Source organism: Leopardus geoffroyi, chromosome B4 (genome assembly GCF_018350155.1).
Source record: "Leopardus geoffroyi isolate Oge1 chromosome B4, O.geoffroyi_Oge1_pat1.0, whole genome shotgun sequence".
In the NCBI taxonomy this organism is placed as follows: Eukaryota; Metazoa; Chordata; class Mammalia; order Carnivora; family Felidae; genus Leopardus; species Leopardus geoffroyi.
In genome coordinates, this window is record NC_059341.1 from 114,998,700 (window position 1) to 115,026,258 (window position 27,559).

Consider the following 27,559-nt stretch of genomic DNA (forward strand, 5'->3'; position numbering starts at 1 on the left):
GAAACCACCACTCCCCTGATGGCCATAGGAGATCAACAGTAACCAAAAAAAAAAAAAAAAGAAAAGAAAAAATCCCTGCCCTCACGGAGCTTTCATAACTGAGACTATTTGCTATTAGATGACATGCTGGATTAATCGTCAATATTTGTTTAATCTTACCTTCCTTTCTAACTTGTAAATATATATTTGGATAGAACTTGTAAATGAGTGAAACTGCTATTACCTTGTATCATAGGAAATAGGAATATCAACATCAATCTTTAGATTGCTGGAATGTCTACTGACTTTCAAGAATATTCTCAAAATGCTAACTTAGTCTGATGGCCATGGTTAACCAAAAAGAACAGCTCCATATGAACTACGATAAAACTAAAATCATTTTTCGCAAGTATGTTTAGTATCTGTCTGATGACACTAAACTATACCATTCAATAGTTTCCTTATTTAGAGATCTGGGGCATATTGTGCTATTACTTTGTTTTTACAGTCTACTAGGATCTATTTCTGTTCAAAATTAGGTATTATAAAAAGTCACACTGAGGTTCCTCTGTGGTCAACGTGAACCACTATGATCTCCCACCCTTCCAGCCAAAGTCATGTTTTCATGTTTTATGCATATTATGAACCTAATTTGAGCATTTGACTATATTCGAAGTTAATTTTGAAAAGTTTCACTGCTACATATGGTTGCTTCAGCTCATCTCCAACACAAAGGGAAGCATTTTTGTGCAAAACAGAAGACGGGTAGCGTAACAATAATGATGATTATAATATGATAACCAATGAGAAACTGACAGCTAACATTGGAGCTTTTATTTGCTTATTTTGTTGAGTGTTCTATGGACCTTGAAATATATTAACCCATTTATCTCTTATAATAACCCTATGGCACAGATTCTCTTATTAGCCCCATTTTACTGCTGAGGAAACAGGAACACAGAGAAATTAAGTAATGTGCCTAAAGCAAGGCAAGTCAGCATAACAAGCAAATGGCACAGGCAGGATATAAATCTGGACAATCTGGACTCAGAGCTCAGGTAATAAGTCACCATAATTTTTCCAGTTAAAGGCTGGCATCTAAAACACAGGTGTCTTCTTTCCATCAACAACCAGACTATAATCACATTAAAGATTTCTCAGGACTAGGTTTTGCTGCTTTTATCAAATCATAGCTCTAGAAAAACTATATACCTGGGTTCTAACCGCAAGAGGTAGGTCTGCAGAGAATAACAGCTGTATATTATACCCATTTATTTACTCATTTGCTGGTTTGTTTTTGATGGACAGCAATAAAAGCATTAACCATAAAAGAATCTGTTGTTATACAACCATTAACATACCATTAAATATAAATGTCGATGAAATAAACAGCCCTTAAAATGTTATTTCTATTGAAAGCCTATCTAGATATTTTTTCAATCATAATAATGTACCCAAATCTAAGTTATCTAATTATAACTCTATAGTAAGTTGATTCAATTAACTTTATTAATTATAATCCTTTATTTTGGGTCTTTTATTATGAACTAGCTTAAATCTTTTTAGTAGTAGGTAGAACGCAAATGACAATTTTACACTATTTTTTTGTGATCCATTATGTTTCAGAGAAATAAACCTCCTTTGATCTAAGTATCAGTGTGAAAATATTTTGTAAATATAGAACTTATTATTCTTTACATATTTTATGTTACAGAAAAAGAAAATCTTACTTGCTTCTCTTTTTCAAGTGACTTTTTCAGTTCATTCTGTTGCTTAAGTGCATTTTCTGTCTGTACTTGAAGCTGATGCTTTAATTCTTTGCAAGTTTTTTCCTAAAACAAACAAACAAACAAACAAAAAACTACATTATGCAGAAGATACTTGTAGTAGGTTTAAGAACTCTGATTTATACACTTAGTAAGATCCACACATAGAAATAAACCAGAATCACTGATGGTTTAGAATGGGATGGAATCATCCATTTCAGTTATAAAACTGGCAAATATTACAGCAATAAAGGTAGAGGGACAGGAAAAGGTTAAGAACTTCTATCATCAATCATCAGCAGAATACTCTGGAATTCTCTGGAATCCACATTTTATATCACATAATTAATTATAATTAACTTGTCATGCTATTTTAAAAGCATAACAATCCTTAAGAAAATGGAAAAAAGGAAATTTTTTGTGAAAGAAAGCATTAAAAGAATAAATAAGGAATAATCACATATAACTTAAGAGGGAAGATGTACATGTAGGAGATGATTTCTCCAAACAGAAAGAAACATAAAAGTAACATACTAATACCATATATCTTTTATGCTACTAAACACTTTCACTGATCTTCACACTGAGAACAAAAGAATTTTACCTTTGCTGCTACTCTGTTTTTCTGGGTTAAAGTATTTCTGAGAATACATTCCCCGTTCAGAATTTCCTGAGACTGTGTGACTTTTTTTCCATATAGTTTAAATGTGTTTTATGGTATCTCCAAGGCATGGTATTATCTAGAGTTTTAGAATATTCAGTCGAGAAGTAGAAAGTTTATAGTGCCAGAATTAAAAGTCACGATCTTTCTGATCCTTTTCTGGTTTTTAGGCAAGTGAATAATGCCTGAACCAGCAGCTGTATTCTCTGTGAAAATTTCTCTGAGGACAAACAGGAGGCAGTCTCCCAAATCTAGCATCATACCAGCAATAAAGAAAAACTGTTTATTCAACTGAAAGTTTCCTGGGCCTCTGGAAAATTATACTCACAAACACCAATATCTTTTTCTCAGGTTAAGCAATCCCAGTTCATTTCCTCGCAAGAATTAAAATCATTTAAATGTAGGATAAAAAGTCATCAGTGAATTAAGCAGAAACAAAAGTACGTTTTAAATAAAAATCATTTCTACCTAACCAAGTAAACATAAACAACTAACCAAATCTAATATAGCAGCTTTTCCTTTCTGGTTTTCCTTTTCAAATTCACTTTTGGAGTTCTTCAAAGAATCAGAAACTTTTGATAAATTCTCTTTGGCCGCAGAAAGCTCTGTCATTAGAGTTTCTTTCTCCATCTTCGATTTCTGCAGTTCTGCTGCTGCTGTTTGGATTTTGTTATTCAATTCCTTGTGCTGCATCTTTGCATCTTGACTTAAATTTTCAATTTCTTGTTCAAGGATTTTTTTTTCTTCCTCTTGCTTGGTAAGCATTTGCTTAATATTTTCAAGAGCTTCAGATTTTTTCTGTAGTTCCAACTTTGTACTGGATACTCTAGATATTTAAGAAACAACTTTTTAAACGATGCATAATTTACCATGAAAAATTAATAATTATTGAGTTTTGAAACTTCCTTGTGTAGCTCAGAATAAAAATAAATTAATGTCATAAAACCACACAACTGAAAAAACCTTAAATGTGATCTGATCATGTAACAGAGATGATTTTCTTTGAGTCAAATAAGTTAGTGGTAAAGCTAAGACTACCTAACAATTCTCCTGACTTAATCCAGTCTTATCTATTGCAATAGATGCCCCCCCAAACTGTATATATAGCAGACCTTCTAACATATAGCACACCCTCTAATCTACAATAGCCAGAAAAGTTTTTCGTGTACCTTAAAGAACCTACTCACTGTGTTAGCCACCAAGCATATAGAGAATTTTGCCTCATTCCTTGAAAACATACAACACATTATGTTGTCTTTTAGGTATTAAACTTCAAAACATGATTAACCCAGAAAAAAATAAGGCAAATTTCATCTGAAGCACAGAGAAAAAAGATTTACTTTAATCCTAGAGCCTAACAGATTATTCAAGAAACTTGTTATCATTTGTCCCTTAACATAAATTTGCTACACCTGAATGAAAAAGCTGTAAGAATAAGGAAATGAAAATATAGCTTCAAGAAAGTTAAAAACTTCTATTGTTTTGATAAAATTATGAATAAAATTATGAACCATATTCAGTGAAATTATGCACTAAAAGAAAAACACATTAAAGGTAATTCTAAAAGTGAAAATGAAACTGGATGCAAAGTAATATTTCTTGAATACATACTATTTCTGATGCTTTATAATCAGCATAAATTCAATAATATGCTAAAGAGAGGTTGTTAAAAGATGTACTAGCCACATATTTGTGGAGTTGGGTATTCATACAATACCAGAATATTTACACTTTGAAAATTTTCAACTTTTAGTCCCAGAAACTTACTTTTACTTTCTAAGTGGCTAGAAAAGATGGGAGTTGGGTGCATTCATAGGATACTGCACCTCACTGATTTTCAAAGGTATAAATAGAAGTCATTACACTGGGGCACCTGGGTGGCTCAGTCGATTAAGTGACAGACTGTTGATTTCAGCTCAGGTCATGATCTCATGGTTGGTCATGAGACTGTGCCCACATCAGGCTCCGTGCTGGGCATGGAGCCTCCTTAAGATTCTCTTTCTCCCTCTCCCTTTATCCCACTCCTGTTCACACTCTCTAAATAAATTAAATAAATAAATAAATAAATAAATAAATAAATAAATAAATAAATAAACAAACAAACAAATTTAAAAACAATCAGAAAAGTCATTACATTAATATTATTTTACCTTTTTAATATAGTTATAATTCCTATCAAGCAACCGTAAATTAGGACTTGATATATATTACTATGCTACTTAACTTCCCCATAAATAATTATTATAAAATCATAAGATTATGTAAACCAAAGAAGGCAAAACAGAAATAAAGGCTTTCATGGTTACTATAAAACTTTATTTTTAAAAAGGGTACTAAAGTAATAAATCCACAATCATAGTTGGAAACTTTAACACCCCTTCTCAGAAACTGACAGAACAACCAGAGGGAAAAAAATGGCAAAGATACAGAAGGTTAAACAACTTTACTTGGAATGAATAAGTCAAGGGAACAAAAAGTACAGTATAGGGAACACAGCCAATGGTACTATAATAATGTTGTCTGGTGACAGATGGTAGCTACCATTTTGGTGAACACAGCATAACATACAGAGATGTTAAATCACTACGCTGTGCACCCTAAACTAATGTAACATTGTCAACTATACTCAAACAAAAAGAATTTTTTTAAACATTATCAACCACCTTGATTTAATTGATAGTTATAAAACACTTTATCTAACACAGAATACACATATGTGTACATGGAAAATTAACCAAGATAAGCCATACACTGGGTCATAAATAAGATAGTTTGAAAAGCTGAATTTTATAGAGTATGTTCTCTGTTCGCAATGGAATTAAATTAGAAGTCAATAAGTGTAAGCTATCTAGAAAATCTCCAAATATTTGGAAAGTAAACAATATACTTTTAACTAACCCAATATACTTCTAAATAACCCCATGCATCAAAAAAAAAAAAAAATCTCAAAGGAGATTAGAAAAAATATTAACTGTATAGTAATGAAAATACACCATAAGATGAGAGCTGGAAAGAGAATTAGATACATAGGTGTAGGTGGGCCTTGGGAAAGGGAAAACTTTACCCTGTTCTCTGGGTTGAGCCCTGGGATCAGAGATGAGGTTTAGTCAAATCCCAGATGTGTTTCCTTGGCCCTTTTTTTCCTATGTAGTACAGTAGAAATGCAAGACTCCACATAAAAAACATTTCCATAAAGTATATAGGCAAAAAAAATCCTTTAATATTAAAAGGTTTCCCTACCTCAAAATGATATAGAAGTCTCTGAGTGAGTTCTGAACCATACATTATTAGAACATAGACTAGAAATGGGCGCATTTACACTGAACCCATTAGAAACAGAAAGAAACACTGGGCCCATAGGGACCTCGGGAAGGAGAATAAGAACTAACTCAGAGGTGATCTTCATGAACTGATGACTGGGTTCCAGAGAAGACAAACTACTCAATGGGTGATATGAGGGATCAGATGTGCTCCCCAAATACCTGTGCACTGGTGTGAGAAGGAAGGCCATTTAAGGTATCGAATGTACCTCTACATCCTCAAATTCAAAGCATCAGGATCCACTCTACTAGATGTGAAAACAAGAAATCTTTCATCATCACTTCCAAATACAAAACCATGAAGGTGTCAAACAACTTAATCAACAGTCTGATGGGTTTTATTTCATTTTCCTGAAGGGTACCTTTCCCAGGCTCTCAGCTTCCATCTGTAGGACTGAGAGTCAAAACTCTTCATACCCTTGTTACAGATCAAGTGTGTCAACTCACAGTGGCCTACTTAACATATAAAGGCAAAGTCTACTGAAATGTGACTGGTCACAAGCCCTCTCATAAGACATCCAGATGAATGGGGTGGAACTGGTTTTTACCCATCATAATTCTGGTGAGTTTTGTGTCCATTGTAGATCTTGTAGCAAGACCCAAACCAAGCATCAACATCAAGAACAAGCTAAGAGATTAATTCTATCTTCGTAGTGAACAAAAGATAGCTCATCTTTGCAGCTTTAATCACTATTTAGGTTATGTCTGGAAGCACACACCCTCTCTGCCACCAAGGACATTTGAAATTTCATACATAAATTAATATTTTAGATTCTAATATCTTCTAAACTAACCCATCCTTATACTCAGAGCTTTCATAAGCCCATTAAGCACTTAGTGCAAACTAGAAAAGAGACAATCTTCCTCAAGGTAATTTACTCCATCTGTTAAAAAAACTGTCATACTATACTGATTTTACTAGACTAAGACGTGTAACTACCATCTGCAGAAGCCTGACATCTGGCATTGACAAAATACAAAGAGGGTGAGGAACTGAGAAAATGAAACAGATATACTACAAAAGGTAAACATTCACAGGGAAGGTTGCACATTAAAAAACTATAAAGAGAAGAGCAAACTAAACCTAAAATCTAAGGAAGAAAATGCTAAAGAGAAGATGAGGTATAAATTAAACACAAAAGTGACAAAATCAAATTACAAGATTCTTTTAGAAAATTGACAAACCCCAAATTAGACTGATCAAGAAAAAGAGAACACCAATTACTGCTATTAAGAATAATAAGACATCACTATAGACCCTACAGACCTTAAAAAGTATAATGATACTATGAACATTATACCAATAAATTTGAAGTTTAGATGAAATGGATGAATTCCTTCAAAAACACAAATTACCAAAACTGACTCAACTAAAATGTTAGAAAACAATAATAGCCCTGTATCTATTAAATAAATTGAACTCCAAATTAAGAAGCAACCCAGAGAGAACTTCAGGCCAGTTGGTTCATTGGTGAATTCAATAAAACATTTAACAAATAATACTCATCACATACAAACTCTTTAAGAAAGGAGGGGAAGAGGGAATACTATCAATTTATTTTTAAGACCAACATAACCATGATTCCAAAGGACACTGCAAACCAGTAGTCCTCATGAATGCAAAGAAAATTTTAAACAAAGTATTATCAAGTCAAATAGAGTAATATATAAAAAGAATAATACAGGATGATCAAGTGGGATTTATCCCAGGAAAGCAAAGTTATTTAATATTTAAAAAGCAATCAATAAAATTCACCATGTTAACAGAATAAAGGAGGAAAAACATATGATCATGACAATAGATGCAGAAAAAAGTTAATAAAAAAATTTAAGAAAACTAGTATATACAGAAATGTGCTCAATCTGATAAAGGAATCCACAAAAAACCTACAGCTAATTTCAAAATTAACAATGAAGTCTATCAAGGATATCTACTATCTTTTCACATTCAAATGTTCACTGGAGGTGTTGGCTAGCAGTAAGTCAAGAAAAAAGAAAAAACATCAGAGACCTACATACTGAAGAAAAAAAAAAAAAGGATAACTGTTGCCAATTCACATATATCAAGACTGTCCACTTGGAAAATTCTAAAAACTCTAGAAAACAAAAATGCAAACTTAACAAGGCTAGTCAACAGATAAGACTCAATTGTATGTTTATGCTAGCCACAAGTGATCACAAATTTATATTTAAAAAACAATTCCATTTGCAATAAAATTGAAAAACAAAGTTTTTAGGATTAAATTTAGCAACAGATATTCAAGATCCCTATTTTAAAAACAACAAAATGTTGACCAGAGATATTAAAGAAGACATAATTATTAGACATATACTATGTTCACAGATTAGAAGACTCAGTATTGTTAAAACATTAATTCTCTCCCAAAGTGAACTAGAGATTCACTGAAATTCCAATCAAAACCCAGTAATTTTATTTGTAGAAATGGACAAGTTAATACTAACATTTATATGTAAAAAGCAATGAACTTTACCAAGACAACCTTGAAAAAGAATTAAGTTGGAGAGCTGATACAGCCCTGATACCAAGAAGATACAAAAATCAAAATAGGACGGTATTGATGTCAGGATATCATATAGACACACAGACCAATAAAACAGAATAAAGCCCACAAATAAACTCACATATATTAGGTAAACTGCTTTTGACAAAGGCACCAAAGGCCACTCATTGGAAGAAAAAAGTTTTATCCACAAATGGTACCAGAACAACTTAATGATGTACAGGAAAAAAGGTGATCCTGGACTCCATCTCAGACCTCTCACAAAAGTAAGTTCAACATAGATCCTAGACCTAAATGTAAAAACTAAAACTGTAAAACTTCCAGAAGAAAACATAAGAGAATTCTTCATAAACCCTGGGGATAGGCAGAGGTTTTTTGGAAATGACATAAAACATTAAACATAAAATAAAAATAAATGGCAAATTGAATTCAAGCAAAATTTAAAACTTTTCACTGAAAGACATCACCAAAAAACAAAACAAAACAAAAAAAAAGCTGTTAGGAAAAGTCTTGATAATCTATTTGGTTAACTCAATGGCTATCTGGCAAAAAGAATCAGAACTTTGCATATATAAAGAACTCCTACAAATCAGTAATAAAAAGACCCAATGGGGAAAAATTTTTTAATAGGTGAAATAATTTAACAGACACTCCACAGCGAAGAAACGCAAATTAAACCCACAATAAGACCTCATTTCATATTCAATAAATAGCTAAAATTAAAGGACCAACAACACCAAATACTAGCAAGGATATGAAGCAATGAAACATTCCCAGTAGAAGTATAAAATGGTACAGCCATTTTGGGAAAAGGTTTCGTAATTTCTCATACAGTTAAACATACATCTACTCCACCACAGCCCTGTGCTTTCACAAAAATACTTGTATAAGAACGGATAGCATCTTTATTCATAACACCTAAAAACTGCAAACAACCTAAAAATACTCACCAACAGAAAACAGATAAACAAACTGTAATGCATTCAGTGGAATAATATTCAACTATACAGACAAAACTAAAAATAGTGCATTGAGAAAAAAAAAAAAAGCCAGTCATAAAAAAAAGAACATACTTGTATGATTTCATTTCAAAAACACACAACATTAATCTATGAAGGCTGAAAACAGAACTGTGGTTTTCTACAAGGTATTGACTAGAAGGGCACCCGAGGAAACTCCATGGGTATGAAAATGCTGTGGGTGGGAGGGCATATTATTACACAGAGTATACACTTACTAAAACTCAAAATTTTATATGTAAGATCTGTGCATTTAACAGTATGTAAATTTTACTTCAATAATTGTTAAAAGGTACACTGATTCTGGTGTTTCCCTTGTGTTCATAAATACGATCTGTCAAGATGTACCACAAAGCTAAAATAAGTCATTTCTTGTAAGAAAGTATACATTCCCTACTTGGTATAGTCCCTCAACACAGAAGCCTGGTTGCTCTTGGGTGATATATATAAATACTCCTCTATTTGTTAATTTCAGAATAATTTATTCAAATCAGTGAACAACTCAAAACAATTGCTTTAACCCAGATAAATGAATACCATATTACTGTTGAAAAGAGATTAGATGACCCAAATTTTCAGTCCTTTCTAGTGAAGGTAAATTTAACCATAGTATGATGGTTTTATTTTTCATTCAATATTAACATCAGATTATAGAACCAATAGGAAAAAACATATAATAAATCTTTAAGCACTGTGATAGCAAAACTGAAATCCCAAGAGTTTTTTAAAATATTTGAGAGGGAAAAGAGAAAATGGGAACGCACTCACACAAGCACGCACGCGCGCGCGCGCACACACACACACACAATGGGGGTGGTGGGCAGAGAGAGAATCCCAAGCAGGTTCTGTCAACGCAGAGCCTCACACAGGGCTTGATCCCACAAACCATGACATCATGACCTGAGCTGAAATCAAGAGTGGCACGCTTAACTGACTGAGCCTCCCAGGCACACCTGAAATCAGAAGATTTTAACACTTAGTTTATAATCCTCTCCCTTAAGTAGTTTAGCTTACATTTCTTTCTCCATTTCAAGTTGTTTACTCAATTCTGTGGCTCTAAGCTCTAAATCTGTATTCAGCTGTCTTTGCAGTTGTAGATCCTGCAAAGCTTGCTCCTTGTTTCCTTTAACTTCAAGAGTATCAGCTTCTAGTTTCTATGAAAGAAACAGAATACAGTAACCATTTTAATGTCAATAATTACCCATTTATTATTAAATATAACATTTTTGTTTATACTCAAATTGGTGTTGACATAACACAGAGTAATAACCATAAAATGTTTATGTTATAACAAAAAACACATTTTCCATTCTGAAGCCACTACTGAGTAAAGGAACTATTTATTTTGGAATCTTTCAGAGGACCTACCAGCAGGCTTTGTACATGACAGGCAGTCACCAAGTTTGTTTTTTAAAATTAACTCTAAATAACAGAATAAACTTAAAATAATTGTGTCTATTGCTAGGGTAAAAGTTATTAAGTCAAGTACGAAAAAACTAGGTAACAGGTTCATACATAGGCTCATTAACATATATTATCCTTTATATCCAGTAAACAACACTGATGTAATTGTAAATATTCAAAACTAAAATGGAGTTGTCATATCATCCTTCTCCTTAGTACCTATTGCCGCTAAATATAAAGACAGCTGAATTCCTGATATTGCACCTTTAAATTCTCAGTTTAGAGACTGTTGTTCCTCACAGTGTAGTTTCTGTCTCATACATATACATATAACTGTGTGCATTTTTGCAAATTTGCAAAATCAAACTGTTAAAGTTTGAATATATAGGAGTAATGCATTTTCTTGCATAGTTGTAAAAATTTTGCACCCTAAATATTTTATAAACCAACCTAGGTATCTATAGCTCTTACGCAACTCTTACAATAGATTTTTATGCAACTGTAAAATTTTGTAACAAATAATTACAAAAAACATATGGAATACTCCCTAAAATAATTACCAAATGTTAAAGATCTGATAATCACAAGAGACACTCTCGGTTCTAAACAATTATTTGTAAAAGATACCCAAAAAGAATTCTCATTTGATACTTTTCGGTAAAATCGTTTTTCTGTTCTTTTCAAATTATTACAAAAAGTAATGTGTCATTACTATCATCACTGGCCATAAAGAAAAAGAAACTCATAAATAGAATTAAAAATGTAATTCTTCTTCCATGTTATATTGGTGTGGATATACACATATACATGTACACATCCAATAGTTCTACAGAAGTGTTCTGTTTGTGAAGGTATAATTTACATATATATAGTAATTTGAGAAATCTTTGTTTAATCAATAGTAGATCCCATTTCAAGGACAAAGGACTCAGGTCAAACCCTTGTCTGACAGGTCTACTCATTTAATCTCTTTAGTACATCAACACTTTCACTTGGAGTTGAAGTTAAGAAACAGTTTACCACAGCATAAACTTATTATTAAACTAAAGACAAAATCCAAAAGATATAAATGTAAAATTTAAAAAGTGAAGAGGTCTGTCATATGTGAAATATATTCTGAAATAAGGAGGGAAGGAGATAGGAATGATGGAACAGAAGAGGCTTCGTAACAACAATAACAACGACAACAAAATGGTAAGTTCCTTGTAATTACAGAGTAAATCCCTGGTTGGTTGTTTTTTTGAAACATTACAAAGGAACCAGTATAACTGCCATTTGTAAAAGCCACTCATTAATAAAGAAATTAAAATTAAGAATGCAATTCAAAATTAAGACCAGAAAAATTCCAGGTAATTTAAAATTCTATAACACAACTTCACCTTTGTCTGCAAATTTAAAACCTTTGATTCCTTCTAGGTCATCAGTTTCCATTACTACAGTAGCAGGAAATATAAGTAATACACTCAATATCTTTTATACAAACCTTAATTTGACCTTCTAATTCTTCAGTTTTTTGTTCTAAAGAAAGGTGTTTCTCTTTATATTCTTTAAGATGACTTTCCAACTGACTGCAATGTTCTTGCTTATCCTGTAACTTTGCAGTGACTTGATCCAACTGAGTAGTGATCTTATTTAACTCCTATAGAAAAGTACAATTGAAAACTTTGGTAAGGTTTTCTTTCTTGTATTCCCAAATGTTTGATCAAAGTACTACTGAAAACTCTAATTCTATTTAAGAAACTATTTGAAGGTTAAGAAACTATTTGAACTATCAGAGGTTATTTTACTAGTACAAAGGACCTGAACTGAAATTGTACATAGCATGAGATATTAAGTTTATATGCATCACCACTTAACTTTTTCTAGAAAGAGTTATTTTAGGACTCAAAAGATACAATAGAACATTAAATACACTAATAATAAAATAACACTTTTATATTATAATTAAATGTTTTCAATGTTCAAGATACTATTTTTATGTTGGGATGAGCACTGGGTGTTGTATGGAAATCAATTTGACAATAAATTTCATATTTAAAAAAAGATGCAATTTTTAAAAATAACATTTAAAAACTATTACAGTGACTATATCTATGAAACTTGTTCATTTGTAATATCTAGAGGCACTGAAAGAATTAAAATCACTAGTAAACCCACCACCCACAGATAATCACTATTAATGTTTTGATAACTTTCCTTTCAGTCTTTTCTGTATGTTTCCATTTTTTAATTTACACTTTTGTTCTTACTTGATTTACAATTGGTATTATTTCTTTTTTTTTTAATATGAACTTTATTGTCAAATTGGTTTCCATACACCCAGTGCTCATCCCAACAGGTGCCCTCCTCAATGCCCATCACCCACTTTTCCCTCCCTCCCACCATCAACCCTCAGTTTATTCTCAGTATTTAAGAGTCTCTTATGGTTCGCTTCCTTCCTTCTCTGTAACTTTCCCCACCCCTTCTCCTCCCCCCACCCCCACGCACCCCAGTCTTCTATTGAGTTTTTCAGGATCCACATATGAGTGAAAACATATGGTATGTGTCTTTCTCTGCCTGCCTTATTTCACTTAGCATAAACTCTCCAGTTCCATCTACGTTGCTACAAAAGACCAGATTTCATTCTTTCTCATTGCTAAGCTGCTAGGAATTTACCCAAGGGATACAGGAGTGCTGATGCATAGGGGCACTTGTATCCCAATGTTTACAGCAGCACTTTCAACAATAGCCAAATTATGGAAAGAGCCTACATGTCCATCAACTGACAAATGGATAAAGAAGTTGTGGTTTATATTTACACTTTTAAAATAGAAGTAGAACCTCACTTTACATACTACAGGTTTGTAAGCCATACAAAGGTTTTATTATAACCTTTTTTTTTTTTTTTATTAAATTTTTTTTTTTTTTTCAACGTTTATTTATTTTTGGGACAGAGAGAGACAAAGCATGAACGGGGGAGGGGCAGAGAGAGAGGGAGACACAGAATTGGAAACAGGCTCCAGGCTCTGAGCCATCAGCCCAGAGCCTGACGCGGGGCTAGAACTCACGGACCGCGAGATCGTGACCTGGCTGAAGTTGGATGCTTAACCGACTGCGCCACCCAGGCGCCCCTATAACCTTTGTTTTTACATAACAATGCATCATGAAATTGTGTCATTATTTTCTAAAATATTGTATTTGACTGCATAAATTCCCATTTTATTGATTCAGACCTTTTATTAGCCAAATGTCCTATTTTAGATTCTTAGATTGCTACTAAACTTTCCGTATTTTATTAACAGAAATGTAAATAGCATCCTAAAAGCTATGATTATTCCCTTAGCATAAACGACTAAAAGTGAGCTAAGGAATATGAAAAACCCTAAAGTTCTTGAATATATTGGCAAACAGCTCTCCCTATCACCATTAAAAGGTTGAACTTACCTACCACCAGCAACGTATGAAAGTGACTTACTCTTCCTCTTCTACACCATCTCCAATCCTTCCAGTATTAAACAAACACATTTCACCTCAACAAGGGCATACTGTCTTAATTTACAATTGATTCTTAATCTGAACATTCACTAATATATTTTTGATCATTTACTCTTCTGTAGCTTCATGCAATTCCTATCTGTTTTAAATATTGAAGATATTAATCCTTCGTCAGACATATTTCAGAAAGTGTATTATTCTTTTGCTATGTGCTTTCTAATTTTGTTAGTAATATTTTTGGCAAAAAATTTTTAAACTTTTACGTGATTATTCTTATCAATAATCTTTTCATTACAGTTTCTAGCACTGATCTTGTGATTAGATCATATTTTCCAGATGTATGTAGCAATGAGTAAAAAGTTGCAAAACATGCATACACAGTAATTCTACGTGCATAAAAGAAAATATTAGTGTGTGTGTTATATATGAACATACACACACTATTTGCCCAATGCTTATAGAACTCTGGACAGGTACATACCAAATTTAAGAGCAAACATTCCCTCTAAGAAGGAAAACAGGACTGAAGTTTAGGGTAAATATAGAAAACAAAGCTTTTATTTTGTTAACTTGATATATTACTAGATTGATTAAAAAAAAATCAGGCCAACAACCAGTGTTACCACTCAGATAAAAAGTAAATTTAAAAAATGTCATTTGCTAAAAGGGAAGAAAAATCTATCAGCATTTTGACCTTGGCCCTTAAGTAGGAAGCCTTTATTCTATTAGAAGTATTGAGAAAAGTAACTTATGTATTCCCTGCAGCCCTACTTATTCTTATCCCCAAAATAAAAGAGGAACTCTTACTGCATTGGAATACACGGTGCTCTTTTCCTGCTTCCAAGAGGTAAGTAAATCTAGGTCATGGCCCAGACTACCTACTAAGAACAGGTGTGAGAGTCTGTCTCCCTTTACCAATCATTGATGCAATGAAGCAACAATTCAACAATTAGGAACAGATATTTCAGCTGCACATCTTAGTCAACACTAAGGACTTAATACAAAATTAAGAAGCCCAACCATGCTTACACACCAATTGCGCTTTATCAAAAACAAAAATGATATTTTTATCTTCCTCTGTCTGACTCCTGCATCTAGAACTGGTTCTGAACTCAGGCAGAAATTAAGGGGAATAAACAAGTAGATCACAATATTAATAAAATTGAGTATCACTTTCATACACGTTTGCAATTAATTTATCTACCAAAACATTAGGTTATGGGATGAGACTGTATCACGTTCACCTACCTGCTGTTTATCTTGTAATGCATTTTGGGCTGTGTCCAAATGATTCTGAAGATCTGCTCTTTGAGCAGTTTTTGCTGCTTCTGCTGATAGCAATAATTCAGTTTTGGCTTTAATCTGTAACAAAATTTGCCAGTCATTTAATGTGTATTTATTTCTTGATTTTCTCTTGCTTCAACATGCATTGCTTTTGTCAAATTATTTTAAAAATTAAGCCCTTTGGCAAAAAAAACATAAGGATTTAGACACTGAAAAATAAGTATGTAATAATCCCAACACAGGAATGAATATGGGAGAAAAGACTCCTAACAATGTTTGGACAAATGATGAGATTTATTATGATATATATATGTCCCTATATGACACCAAAACACTTCTCCCTCTTTCAAACTGGACTTCCAAATATTGGGTTATCATGTAACCCACCTAACAAATATTTATATTTTAATTAGAAAGAAACGTGTATCCTCTTCCTCCAAGTTAGTATGCATGCCTGTTATTTTATATTTCTTACTTTCAATAGAATTGTTTTCCTAAAATAAAGATAATCAAGGCTTAGATATGTTTCTATAACTTTCTCTAGTATAGAATAGGAAACCAACGATGACAATGGAAAAAGAAACACGTTTTAATTCCCACCCCGTCACTGATGCATTGAACGTGAATTCTGTACTGGCCTCTGAAAGAAGGTTATTAAAAATATATAATGGTAGCATATAAAAGTATTTTTTTAATCTAACCTTTAAAGTAAAATTTAAAAATCAAAGTCAAAAAGTATTTAACAAGAAATCTAATGGTGTAATATCAAATGACTGAATTTCAAAAACAATAATAAGGACTTCATGGAAAAAAAAAAGAAAAGCAAAAGGCTCTGGTGGTTTCAGAAGGTGTAGTTTGCCAGAAGAGATAAAGAGGGAAAAAGGCAAACAGGAAAGCTAAACAAACCGTCTAGATAGCACCTTTATTTAATTCTTGTTCCCAAGGTTTTTCCACTACTAAGTAAAGCAGAGAGTGAGAGAGAGGTCAGGGATTAGGGGGAGAGAGACAAAGACACAGGGAGACAGAAAGAGAGATGGAAAGACAGAGACACAGGGAGAAACAGAATTTAAAACATTTGATGGCCTCAGGAAATACGAATCAAAACCACAATGAGATACCACCTCACACCTGTCAGAATGCCTAACACTAACAACTCAGGCAACAACAGATGTTGGTGAGGATGTGGAGAAAGAGGAACCCTTTTGCACTGCTGGTGGGAATGCAAACTGGTGCAGCCACTCTGGAAAACAATATGGAAGTCCCTCAAAAAATGAAAAACAGAACTACCCAATGAGCCAGCAATTACACTACTAGGTACTTATACAAAGGATATAGGAGTGCTGATTCAAAGGGGCAAATGCACCCCAATGCTTACAGTAGCACTATCGACAAGAGCCAAAGTATGGAAAGAGCCCAAATGTCCATCGATGGATGAATGGATAAAGAAGATGTGGGATATATATATAGATATCTATCTATATATATGTAGATATCTATAATGGAATATTACTCGGCAATCTAACAGAATGAAATCTTGCCATTTGCAACAATGTGGATGGAACTAGAGTATACTATGTTAAGCGAAATTAAGTCCGAGAAAGACAAATATATGATTTCACTTATACGTGGAATTTAAGAAACAAAACAGGAACACAGAAGAAGGGAAGGAAACATAAAATAAAAACAGAGGGAGATAGGGGCGCCTGGGTGGCTCAGTCGGTTGAGCATCCAACTTTGGCTCAGGTCATGATCTCAACTCAACATTCCGGAGTTCGAGTCCCACATCGGGCTCTGTGCTGACAGCTCAGAGCCTGGAGCCTGTTTCAGATTCTGTGTCTCCCTCTCTGTCTCTGCTCCTCCCCTGCTTGTGCTCTCTTTGTCTCAAAAATAAATAAATATTAAAATTAAAAAAAAATAAAAAAAACGGAGACAAACCTTATATAAGAGACTTTTTTTTTTTAATTTTTTTTTTTAATGTTTATTTATTTTTGAGACAGAGAGAGACAGAGCATGAATGGGGGAGGGTCAGAGAGAGGGAGACACAGAATCTGAAACAGGCTCCAGGCTCTGAGCTGTCAGCACAGAGCCCGACGCGGGGCTTGAACTCACGGACCATGAGATCATGACCTGAGCTGAAGTCGGCCGCTTAACTGACTGAACCACCCAGGTGCCCCAAGAGACTCTTAAATACAGAGAACAACTGAGGGTTGATGACAGGGTGCTGGGTGGAGGGATGGGCTAAATGGGTGATGGGCATTAAGGAGGGCACTTATTGGTATGAACACTGGGTGGTATATGTAAGTGATGAATCATTAAATTCTATCCCTGAAATCATTATTACACTATATGTTAACTAACTTGGATTTGAATTAAAAAAAAATCTACAGTCTTAAATTTTTGATGGCCTACAATTGGTGTTTTATTCAGAAAAACTCACATTAAATTGAATAATTCAAAATTACCTGTATGTCAAGCTGGGAGACCTTCTCCTTGCTCTCATTTAATTGACTATTTAATTCATTGACACTAGTTTCTAAGGAAAGGACACGGTCTTGTGCAGCTCTAAGATGTGCCTTCTGCTCTTGCACTTGGTCATGCAAATTCTCCTGGGCTTGTTTATGGCTTTCTGACTGATTCTTCAGCTTCTCTGTTAGTTGAATTACCTATCGTACAAGGAAGACTAATTATGAAGGTCACAAATGATATAAGAAGAATTAAAAAAAAAAAAACAAATTTAAGGACCATGAGAGTATTAAAGTGCTCTATAAGTTATCTCATATTTTTAAGAAAATTTATTCATCTTTCCACAAATAAGTAAATAATCTTGCAAAATCATAAGAAAACAACATCAATTCAGAGATTCCTATTATTTTTAAAACCATCTCTACTGAGCTAGAATTTACATGAAATAAAATTCACCTAGTTTAATTGCACAGCTTGAGGAGATTTGACAAATATATACACTCACTTAACCATTGCCACAATCAGATAGAGAACATTTCAATTACCCCAAAAGGTTTACTCATGCCCCTTTGCAGTCAGTACTCTCCACTCATCTCTAGCCCCAGACAATCATGGATATAATTAATAAGAGTTCCTTATATATTCTGAGTATTTCTGAATTGTCAGATATGTGTATTTCAAGTATTTTCTCCCACTGTGTCTTGACTTTTATTTTTGTAACAGTATCTTTTGAAGGGTAAACAATTCTAATTTAGATGAAATCCAATTCATCTAATGTCTCTTTGGTGCACCTTGCTTGGAATTCAATGAGTTTCTTGAATCTGTGCGTTCATATTTTTTTTTTTTTTTAAACTTTTTTTTTCAACGTTTATTTATTTTTGGGACAGAGAGAGACAGAGCATGAACAGGGGAGGGGCAGAGAGAGAGGGAGACACAGAATCGGAAACAGGCTCCAGGCTCCGAGCCATCAGCCCAGAGCCCGACGCGGGGCTCGAACTCACGGACCGCGAGATCGTGACCTGGCTGAAGTCGGACGCTTAACCGACTGCGCCACCCAGGCGCCCCTGTGCGTTCATATTTTTAATCACATTTAAATTTTTTTCAGCCATTATTTCAATAAATATTTTTCCCCTCCCCACTTTTCTGTCACACCAATTATATGTATGTTAGATTACATGATCTTGTCCCACAGGTCACTAAAGTATAGTTTTTTTTGGTTTTTAGCCCAGTCTTTTTTCTCTCTGTGCTTCCTTTGGACAGTTTCAATTGCCTTGTCTTAATGTTCACTTTTGTTTTCTATTTGGTTGATTAAGCACATCCAATAAAATTTTAATTCCATATATAGAGAGAAAAGTTCTATTTCTTTTTTTTTAATCATTCCCACTTCTATTTCCATTATAGTTTTTCCTTTACAACCATAAACATATTTTAAGAACCATACATGTTTTCTTCTTCGAATGTCTAGAAAGTTTTGATATTTATGGAAACAAATCTTGACTTTGTTGCCTTCTTTCAAAAATGCTTAATTTTGTCCCAGCAGGCAGTTAACCCACATATGGCTCAGCTGGATCCTCCGAGGCTTGTTTTCATGCTTTATTAAGTCAGGTGTACACCAGCTTTTACCCTAGCTGGTTTATCTTTATCCCAAGGTGTGACATTTCCAGGGTTTCTACTAAATGGCCCCAAAGTGCTCAATCACATCTTTGTGCTCTTGCATAAACATCTCCAAGCTCTGATAATTTTTCAGTTTGCAACTCCTAACAATTGTTCATTGCCTGGCCACATGAAATCCCACATAAGAATGCAAAGTTTAGCAGTCAGCTGAAGGCTTAAGTTGATCCCTATGCAGATTTTTAGAGCTTCTTCTCTCCACTGTTCCCTCCTCTCTGATATTCTGCCCCACAATTTGAGGTTCCTCAACCTTCCTAAACTTTAATCTCTTAGTACTTTGTTCAGTGAGACCACTGTGCTTTCCTTGGATTCCCCCAACCTACACCAGTCTGGAAAATGCCTCTGGGTTACCAGAAGCTGGAATGGTCAAAAGGTTCACTTCCCTTGCTTCTCTTCTCTCAGGAATCAAACCACTGCATTGCTTGTTGTACAGTATCTGAAAATAGTGATTTGATACTATTTTGTTCTTTTCTAGTTGTTTATGGTGAGAGGACAAAATAGGTATCAGTTACTTCAACATGGCCAGAAGCACAAATAACATAGATTTATTTTTATTTATTATTTTAAAAGAATTACAGGAGTGCCTGGGTGGCTCAGTTGGTTAAGTGTCCAACTCTTGGTTTCACTCAGGTCATGATCTCATAGTTTCTGGGTTCAAGCCTCTCATCAGGCTCTGCACTGACAGTGTGGAGCCTGCTTGAGATTCTCATTCTCTCCCTCTCTCTGCCTCTCCCCAGCTTGCGCTCTCTCTCAAAATAAATAAACTTTAAAAATAAAATAAATAAATAAATAAAATTAGAAAAGTGGTTGTTACTTACTGATATTTTGTTTTACTATATTCTTATTTAGATAATTATAACTCTCTTACTGGGAAATTCTTCCAAAAAAGCAACTATAAATTCTTTCAGTTTGAAAATGGATTAAGCCAAATTTTGTTAGGTTTCTCTTAAACTACATATGAGCAACTTATCAAAATTATTATTAGCTATGTGTTCCAAAAACATAATTACCAAAATATAAGTAACTAGTAAGCCTGCATATTAACCAATACATAGTAATAACTAGCAGTTGATTAGTGCTTTTAGCTTATAAATATAATTTATTATTCTTTTTTTTCAAAACATCACAAAATGCCATGAGGCAAGTATGTATTATTAACACCATCTCTATTTTTCTAATGAGCTAACAAGATGAAATTACTTGCTTGTGGTCACACAGGTAGTAGGTTATATACTGGGACATGAACTGAGGTCTTTGTCAAATCATGCTAACTTACTTTTACTACAATAGCAACCCATCTCTAAGGTAAATTGGATGGTATTTGTCAAAAAAAACGTAGTATTTAAAAAGTACTAATAATAACCAGAATGAAGAGGCATTTAAATAAAGTACTTAGCAATATTTAGAAAGATAAAAGTGAGTTTTAGAAACAGAACACATTTGGGGCACCTGGGTGGCTCAGCTGGTTAAGTGTCCAAGTCTTGATTTCAGCTCAGGTCATGATTTCCTGGTTCATGAGTTTGAGCCCCACATCAGACTCTATGCTGATGGCGCAGAGCCTGCTTGAGAGTCTCTCTCTCCCTCTCTCTCTCTGCACCTCCTGTGCTCATGCACACTCTCTCTCTCTCAAAATAAATAAATTTAAAAAGAAAAACAAACAAAAATAGAAATAGAACACATTCGACAGGCTTACTTGTTCCTGTAAGGTATGGTTTTTTTCTTGTAACTGGTTGAGAACAGCAGTCTCTCCTTCACCAGCCTGAATTTTTGCATAAAGATCTTCTCTTTCTTTTTCTAGTAAGGAAATATTTTCTTTACTCTTCTGTAATAAGGCTTCAAGGTTCTGGATCTTCTGGTCCTTATCGCCAATTTGACGTAGTACTTGTTCTAAATCATTCTGTAAAGAAGTGAAAACTACTACCTTAACGATAGAGAACTTAAAAAGTTATTCCTCAAACAGAAAATGACTGATAATATATTTTACAACTCAAATTCTGAGTCTTACGTCTTTTTCTACTCGTTACATTTTAACACAGCAAACTTAATTAGAACTACGTGTTTAATAATATAAATCTATATTATCAATAGTAAACTAGAATTTAACCCCCCCCAAACCTTCAATTAACCACATTCTTACTCTAACACTCTGACCTCATTGCCCAGTACCCTCTTGTTTAATCCATTTCAGACACAAGGGACTCTCCTTATTCCTTCATCACACCAGGAACACTCCCACCTCAGGGCCTCTGAACTCACTGTTTCTTCTGTCTAGAATACCTCACCCACAAGGTCACATGGCTCATTCCCTCTCCTTCAAATGTTTGTTCAAGGGATGCCTGGGTGGCTCAGTTGGTTAAGCATCCAGTTCTTGATCTTGGCTCAGGTCATGATCTCATGATCCGTTGGATCAAGTCCCATTGACAGTGCAGAGACTGCTTGGGATCCTCTCTCTCCCTCTCTCTCAGCCCCTCCCTGACTAGTGCACATTCTCTATCAAAAAAAAAAAAATAAACTTACAAATAAAAAAATGTTTGTTCAAATGTCACCTACTCAATCAGGCCTATCCTGACCATTACATTTAAAATTGCCGCCTTTCCAAATATTCCTTCTCCTGAATATTTTCTTTCCATTGCACTTATAACACAATAAATTATTTATTTATTTTTCATGTTTATCTGCTTCCCTCCACCTCACTAGAATATATGCTCCACAAAGGTTAGGATTTTTGTCTGTTTTATTCATTGATGTATCCAAGACACAAATGTTCTACGATATTTGTTGAATGAACAGAAAAATAAAGGATTGCACTCAAACACAGACATACTCATGAAGGCTCACTTCAATACCCCAAGAGGAATCTTCTATCAATACATCAAGGGATCCCTCTTCTTTTACTTTACCGAGGGTCTTAGTGTTTACTTTTTACTAAGTGTTTACTTAGTCTTTACTTCTTTTACTTTACCGAGGGTCTTAGTGTTACACAGAGCACGGTGTATTAGCCCACATCCAGAACAATGTCCATTAATATTCTGGAGCTATCCGACCCACATTCTTTGGCTCTGCCTCACTTCTCCCCAGAACCAGGTCCTAACAAGCCCTTCCACAAACCTTATACCCCATACCACCTTGCTCGGACAGAGTCAGCAACCACCTGGTACTGGTACTCTCCAAAATTTGCACCAATATTACACTATTTGAGATCACTTTCAAACATGTTTCTCATCTAAGTTTCAATCACAAAATGATGAAAGGCAACCTACCTCTCTGCTCTCATTCTCTACTCCTGCCACTAATGACCCTCTTCTCCACATCCCACTTATCTTCTGGAACCACAGTTCCAGGCCTAAGTTTTGTTTCCAGAACAGTCAGAACTGAAATTTTTAGTTCACCCTTTATAGATGCTGATTCCCCTTCAACATTCTCAGATACGTAAGGACCATTCTGCTGGGCAAGCAGGGGAGGTTGACTTCTTTCTGGTTTTTCACCACCATAACTCTCCCCCTCATGTAAAAGCTTCATGCTGCTTTGGGAAGTATGTCGTTCATTTATTCTAGCTTCTATTCTGTGTTGCTATTATCTATAAATCCCTACCTCATTCACTGAAGACTTGAGACCTGATTTAGTCTTTCTCTCAATCCCAATTTCTGCCAATTTCCTGGGAAATACAAAATACACAAAGAATTAAGAGCACAGCCTCAACAGTCATATCATCTTAATTCCTGGACCTCATTCTATTCACTCACTCACATGTACGATCTTGTAATCACTTGAAATTGTTCCAGATGAAAAATTTCAACTGTCCTACTCTGTGACCACAACTTCCTGACCATCTTCCAATTTCATGACCTCATTTCTGCTCTTCAATGCAATGCCAAAGAGACACTGACCTCAATTTTCTTCTGACTTATATAGCACATGCCTCATTTCTCTTCCTGAACCTCATACATGGATACGAACTAACTTAACTATCCTCTCAACTATTCAACATTCTCCATTTCCTTTCACCTACAAATTCCCCACAGAGCCACCCTAAAAAAGCCCAATCCTAGATCAGTGTTGCAATCTTCTTACTCCACACCTTCATTTCTAAGAACTGTTAGAGCAAAATCATAAACCTTCAGAGATTGGTGCCACTACAAAGTTCTAGATCGCAACCTCCATTATATACTTAAAATCATCTTGTCAATCCTTTCACTTGAGTAAGATTCTTACCTCAAACATTCCCCTCAATAACTATTTAAAAGCTTCAAGGGGCACCTGGGTGGCTCAGTCAGTTAAGCATTCGACTTCAGCTCATGTCATGATCTTGCAGATCGTGAGTTCAAGCCCTGCACTAGACTCTGCACTGGTGGTGTTGAGACTGCTTGGGATTATCTCTCTCTTTCTCTCTCGTCCCCTTCACCACTTTCACTCTCCCTTTCAAAATAAATAAATAAATAAAATAAAAAATAAAAAAAATAAAATAAAATCTTCAATATTCTCTCTAGATTTTTAACCTCTGTCTGCCTTCCATTCAACTATCTCCAACTTTATCCATAAAAAAAAAGGGAGATCCATAAAAAAAAAGGTACTTCAGGGATGATGCACCTTGATTTTTCACTCTCTTATCTATAAAGATAGACAACAGACAGATAAATCCATATTTAGTTCCTTTCCTCAAGCTTCAAAGAATATCCTTCAGAGAATAAGTTCAAATTTACCACCACCCACTGTATCAATGACCTCACAGCTTATCAATACCCTATTCCTTCAGTCACCTCTCCTTCCATACCCTCAAATGACTCCCTCTCTCCCAGACTGTCCCAGACTATAAACATGTTCAGGTATCTCTTGTTTTCAAAACACTTCGCAGACCAAGCCCCACCCACTACTGTGCAGTCTTTATACAATTTGTATTTAAATTTCAAAAGGAATTCAAATTTACTTTTGCAAATCTCTCATTTACTCATCAAAAATCAGCCTTTCATCTCTATCACTTTATTGCAATTATGTTTAGCAAGAATATTATATAAGAATCCTTCATATATATAAGAATATATATTTATAATAAATAATTATAGCTTAATATCATGGACATTTTTCACTTATCATACTTGGCATCCTTACTACACATGCACATTTGAAGTTGCTGATTAATCTGAAATTTTGACTCTCCCCATTCCTTTGGCTTCCACTTGGCAGGTTCTCCTTAATTACGCTGATCATGCTCTTCCTTTGGGGTGCGATTCCTCCAATCCTCCATCCTGTTAGGTGCTAATGTTTCCCAGAAGTCTTGTGTTACCAGTTGTCTATTCTCCTCAGTACACTCCCTCCCCGGCTGATCACATCTATTCTAATAATTCCATTTGCCCCATATATACTGTGATGTTTCTCACAGCTTTAAATGAATATATACCATAGGTACCTCAACAACGTCCAATATTGAACTCACAACACTGCCCAATGAAATGGCCATTTGTCTCAGATGCACTAACAAAGTTGATGACACCTCCATTTACCATGTACTCACTGTTATCACTCTGGAAGTCATTTACTTTCTTTCTCATTCCCTGCAACTATTAAGTCCTACTTTTTTTTTTTTTTTTTTTTTTACTGCCCAGGTATTATTCATATTTGCCCTATAACAACTTTAACAATTGTTTGAACTAACGCCATTATTATTTTTCATCCAAACGACTGCATATATTAGTCTTTTAACTGATCTCCTGCTTCAGAATATTCACTCTGAAATCCACCTTTCACACAACCACAGGAATAACTTATTTAAAAATCAAATCTGGGGGGTGCCTGAGTGGCTCAGTCAGTTAAGTGTCTGACTCTTGTTTTCGGCTCAGGTCATGATCTCACAGTTTGTAAGTTCGAGCCCCACATAGGGTTCAGTGCTGATGGTGCGGAGCCTGCTTGGGACTCTCTCCCTCTCTTTCTGCCCCTTCCCTACACTCTGTCTCTCTCTTTCTAAATACTTAAAAAACAATAATCAAATCTGGCTATGGCACTTCTCTCAGGACATTCAATACTCTTCTTTTTTTTTTTTTTTTTTTAATTTTTTTTTTCAACGTTTATTTATTTTTGGGACAGAGAGAGACAGAGCATGAACGGGGGAGGCGCAGAGAGAGAGAGGGAGACACAGAATCGGAAACAGGCTCCAGGCTCTGAGCCATCAGCCCAGAGCCTGACGCGAGGCTCGAACTCATGGACCGCGAGATCGTGACCTGGCTGAAGTCGGACGCTTAACCGACTGCGCCACCCAGGCGCCCCCGTTCAATACTCTTCTGTCTTCAAGGACAAATGTCACAAAAGACCTTCTATAAACTCACCCATGTCTAATGCTCTGGTCTCTTCTCCAATCTCAGTTTAGTTCATATCAGCTTCACTATCCTTGCCCTTTTAACTCCTTGATTCGGAGTATAATCTTTACTATCACCATCTTCACAACCCAGGAACATCTGCACATGCTCTGCAACTCAAATTGTCACTGTTAAGAAGTTTCCAATGACTGCTCTTTTCCAGACTGAGTTAGATAACTGTCCTCTGTGCTACCACAATAATTTTATACACATATATACACCTAGAACGACACTGATTCTACTTCTTTAATTAGTTTTTAGGACTTCTGAAATTTCCATAATGAGAGACTTTGCCTGGTCTCTTTGTCATCCTTTTCTTATTCTTCTTCCCCAGGGAATGGGGAATTCAATTTAACCAACTGAAAGTCTGGAATAAGAAACTAAGCATGTTTTGCAGAATGAACCTGGACCAGTGTCTTACACCATACACAAAAATAAACTCAAAGTGGATGAAAGACCTAAACGTAAGACAGGAAGCCATCAAAATCCTTGAGGAGAAAGCAGGCAAAAACCTCTTTGATCTTGGCCACAGCAACTTCTTACCCAACACGTCTCCGGAGGCAAGGGAAACAAAAGCAACAATGAACTACTGGGACCTCATCAAAATAAAAAAGCTTCTGCACAGCAAAGGAAACAATCAGCAAAACTAAAAGGCATGCGATGGAATGGGAGAAGAAATTTGCAAATGACATATCAGATAAAGGTTAGTATCCAAAATCTATGAAGAACTTATCAAACTCAACACCCAACAAACAAATAATCCAGTGAAGAAATGGGCAAAAGACACAAATAGACACTTCTCCAAAGAAGACATCCAGATGGCCAACCGACACATGAAAAAATGCTCAACGTTACTCACCATCAGGGATATACAAATCAAAACCACAATGAGATACCACCTTACACCTATCAGAATGGCTAACATTAACAACTCGGGCAACAACAGATGTTGGTGAGGATATGGAGAAAGAGGATCTCTTTTGCATTGTTGGTGGGAATGTAAGCTGGTGCAGCCACTCTGGAAAACAGTATGGAGGTTCCTCAAAAAACTAAAAATACAACTACCCTACGACTCAGCAATTGCACTACTAGGCATTTATCCACGGGACACAGTTGTGCTGTTTCGAAGGGACACATGCACCCGCATGTTTATAGCAGCATTATCCACAATAGCCAAAGTATGGAAAGAGCCCAAATGTCCATCGATGAATGAATGGATAAAGAAGAGGTGGTAAATATATATACAATGGAGTACGACTTGGCAATCAAAAAGAATGCAATCTTGCCATTTGCAACTACATGGATGGAACTGGAGGGTATTATGCTAAGTGAAATTAGTCAGAGAAAGACAAAAATCCTATGACTTCAGTCATATGAGGACTTTAAGGGACAAAACATGAACATAAGGAAAGGGAAACAAAAATAATATAAAAACAGGGAGGGGGACAAAACAGAAGAGACTCATAAATATGGAGAACAAACTGAGGGTTACTGGAGGGGTTGTGGGAGGGGGGGCGGGCTAAATGGGTAAGGGGCACTAAGGAATCTACTCCTGAAATCATTGTTGCACTATATGCTAATTTGGATGTAAATTTTTAAAAATAAAAAATTAAATAAATAAATAAATAAATGGGAAGGAAGGAAGGAAG

The 27,559-nt window shown here is 34.9% G+C and overlaps 1 protein-coding gene across 5 annotated transcripts in view; it reads right to left on the bottom strand.

Moving 5' to 3' along the window:
• EEA1 (early endosome antigen 1) overlaps positions 1-27,559 on the bottom strand; it is a 114,870-nt gene that overhangs the window by 21,739 nt on the left and 65,572 nt on the right. For all 5 annotated transcript variants that reach the window (XM_045463567.1, XM_045463565.1, XM_045463566.1 and 2 more), the window contains 7 exons: positions 21,257-21,460; positions 17,892-18,092; positions 15,394-15,507; positions 12,155-12,310; positions 10,282-10,421; positions 2,902-3,232; positions 1,710-1,811 (listed from right to left, as the gene is read on the bottom strand). In XM_045463567.1, the coding sequence (XP_045319523.1) occupies positions 1,710-1,811; positions 2,902-3,232; positions 10,282-10,421; positions 12,155-12,310; positions 15,394-15,507; positions 17,892-18,092; positions 21,257-21,460 (1,248 nt within the window). The remainder of the gene's footprint in view (positions 1-1,709; positions 1,812-2,901; positions 3,233-10,281; positions 10,422-12,154; positions 12,311-15,393; positions 15,508-17,891; positions 18,093-21,256; positions 21,461-27,559) is intronic.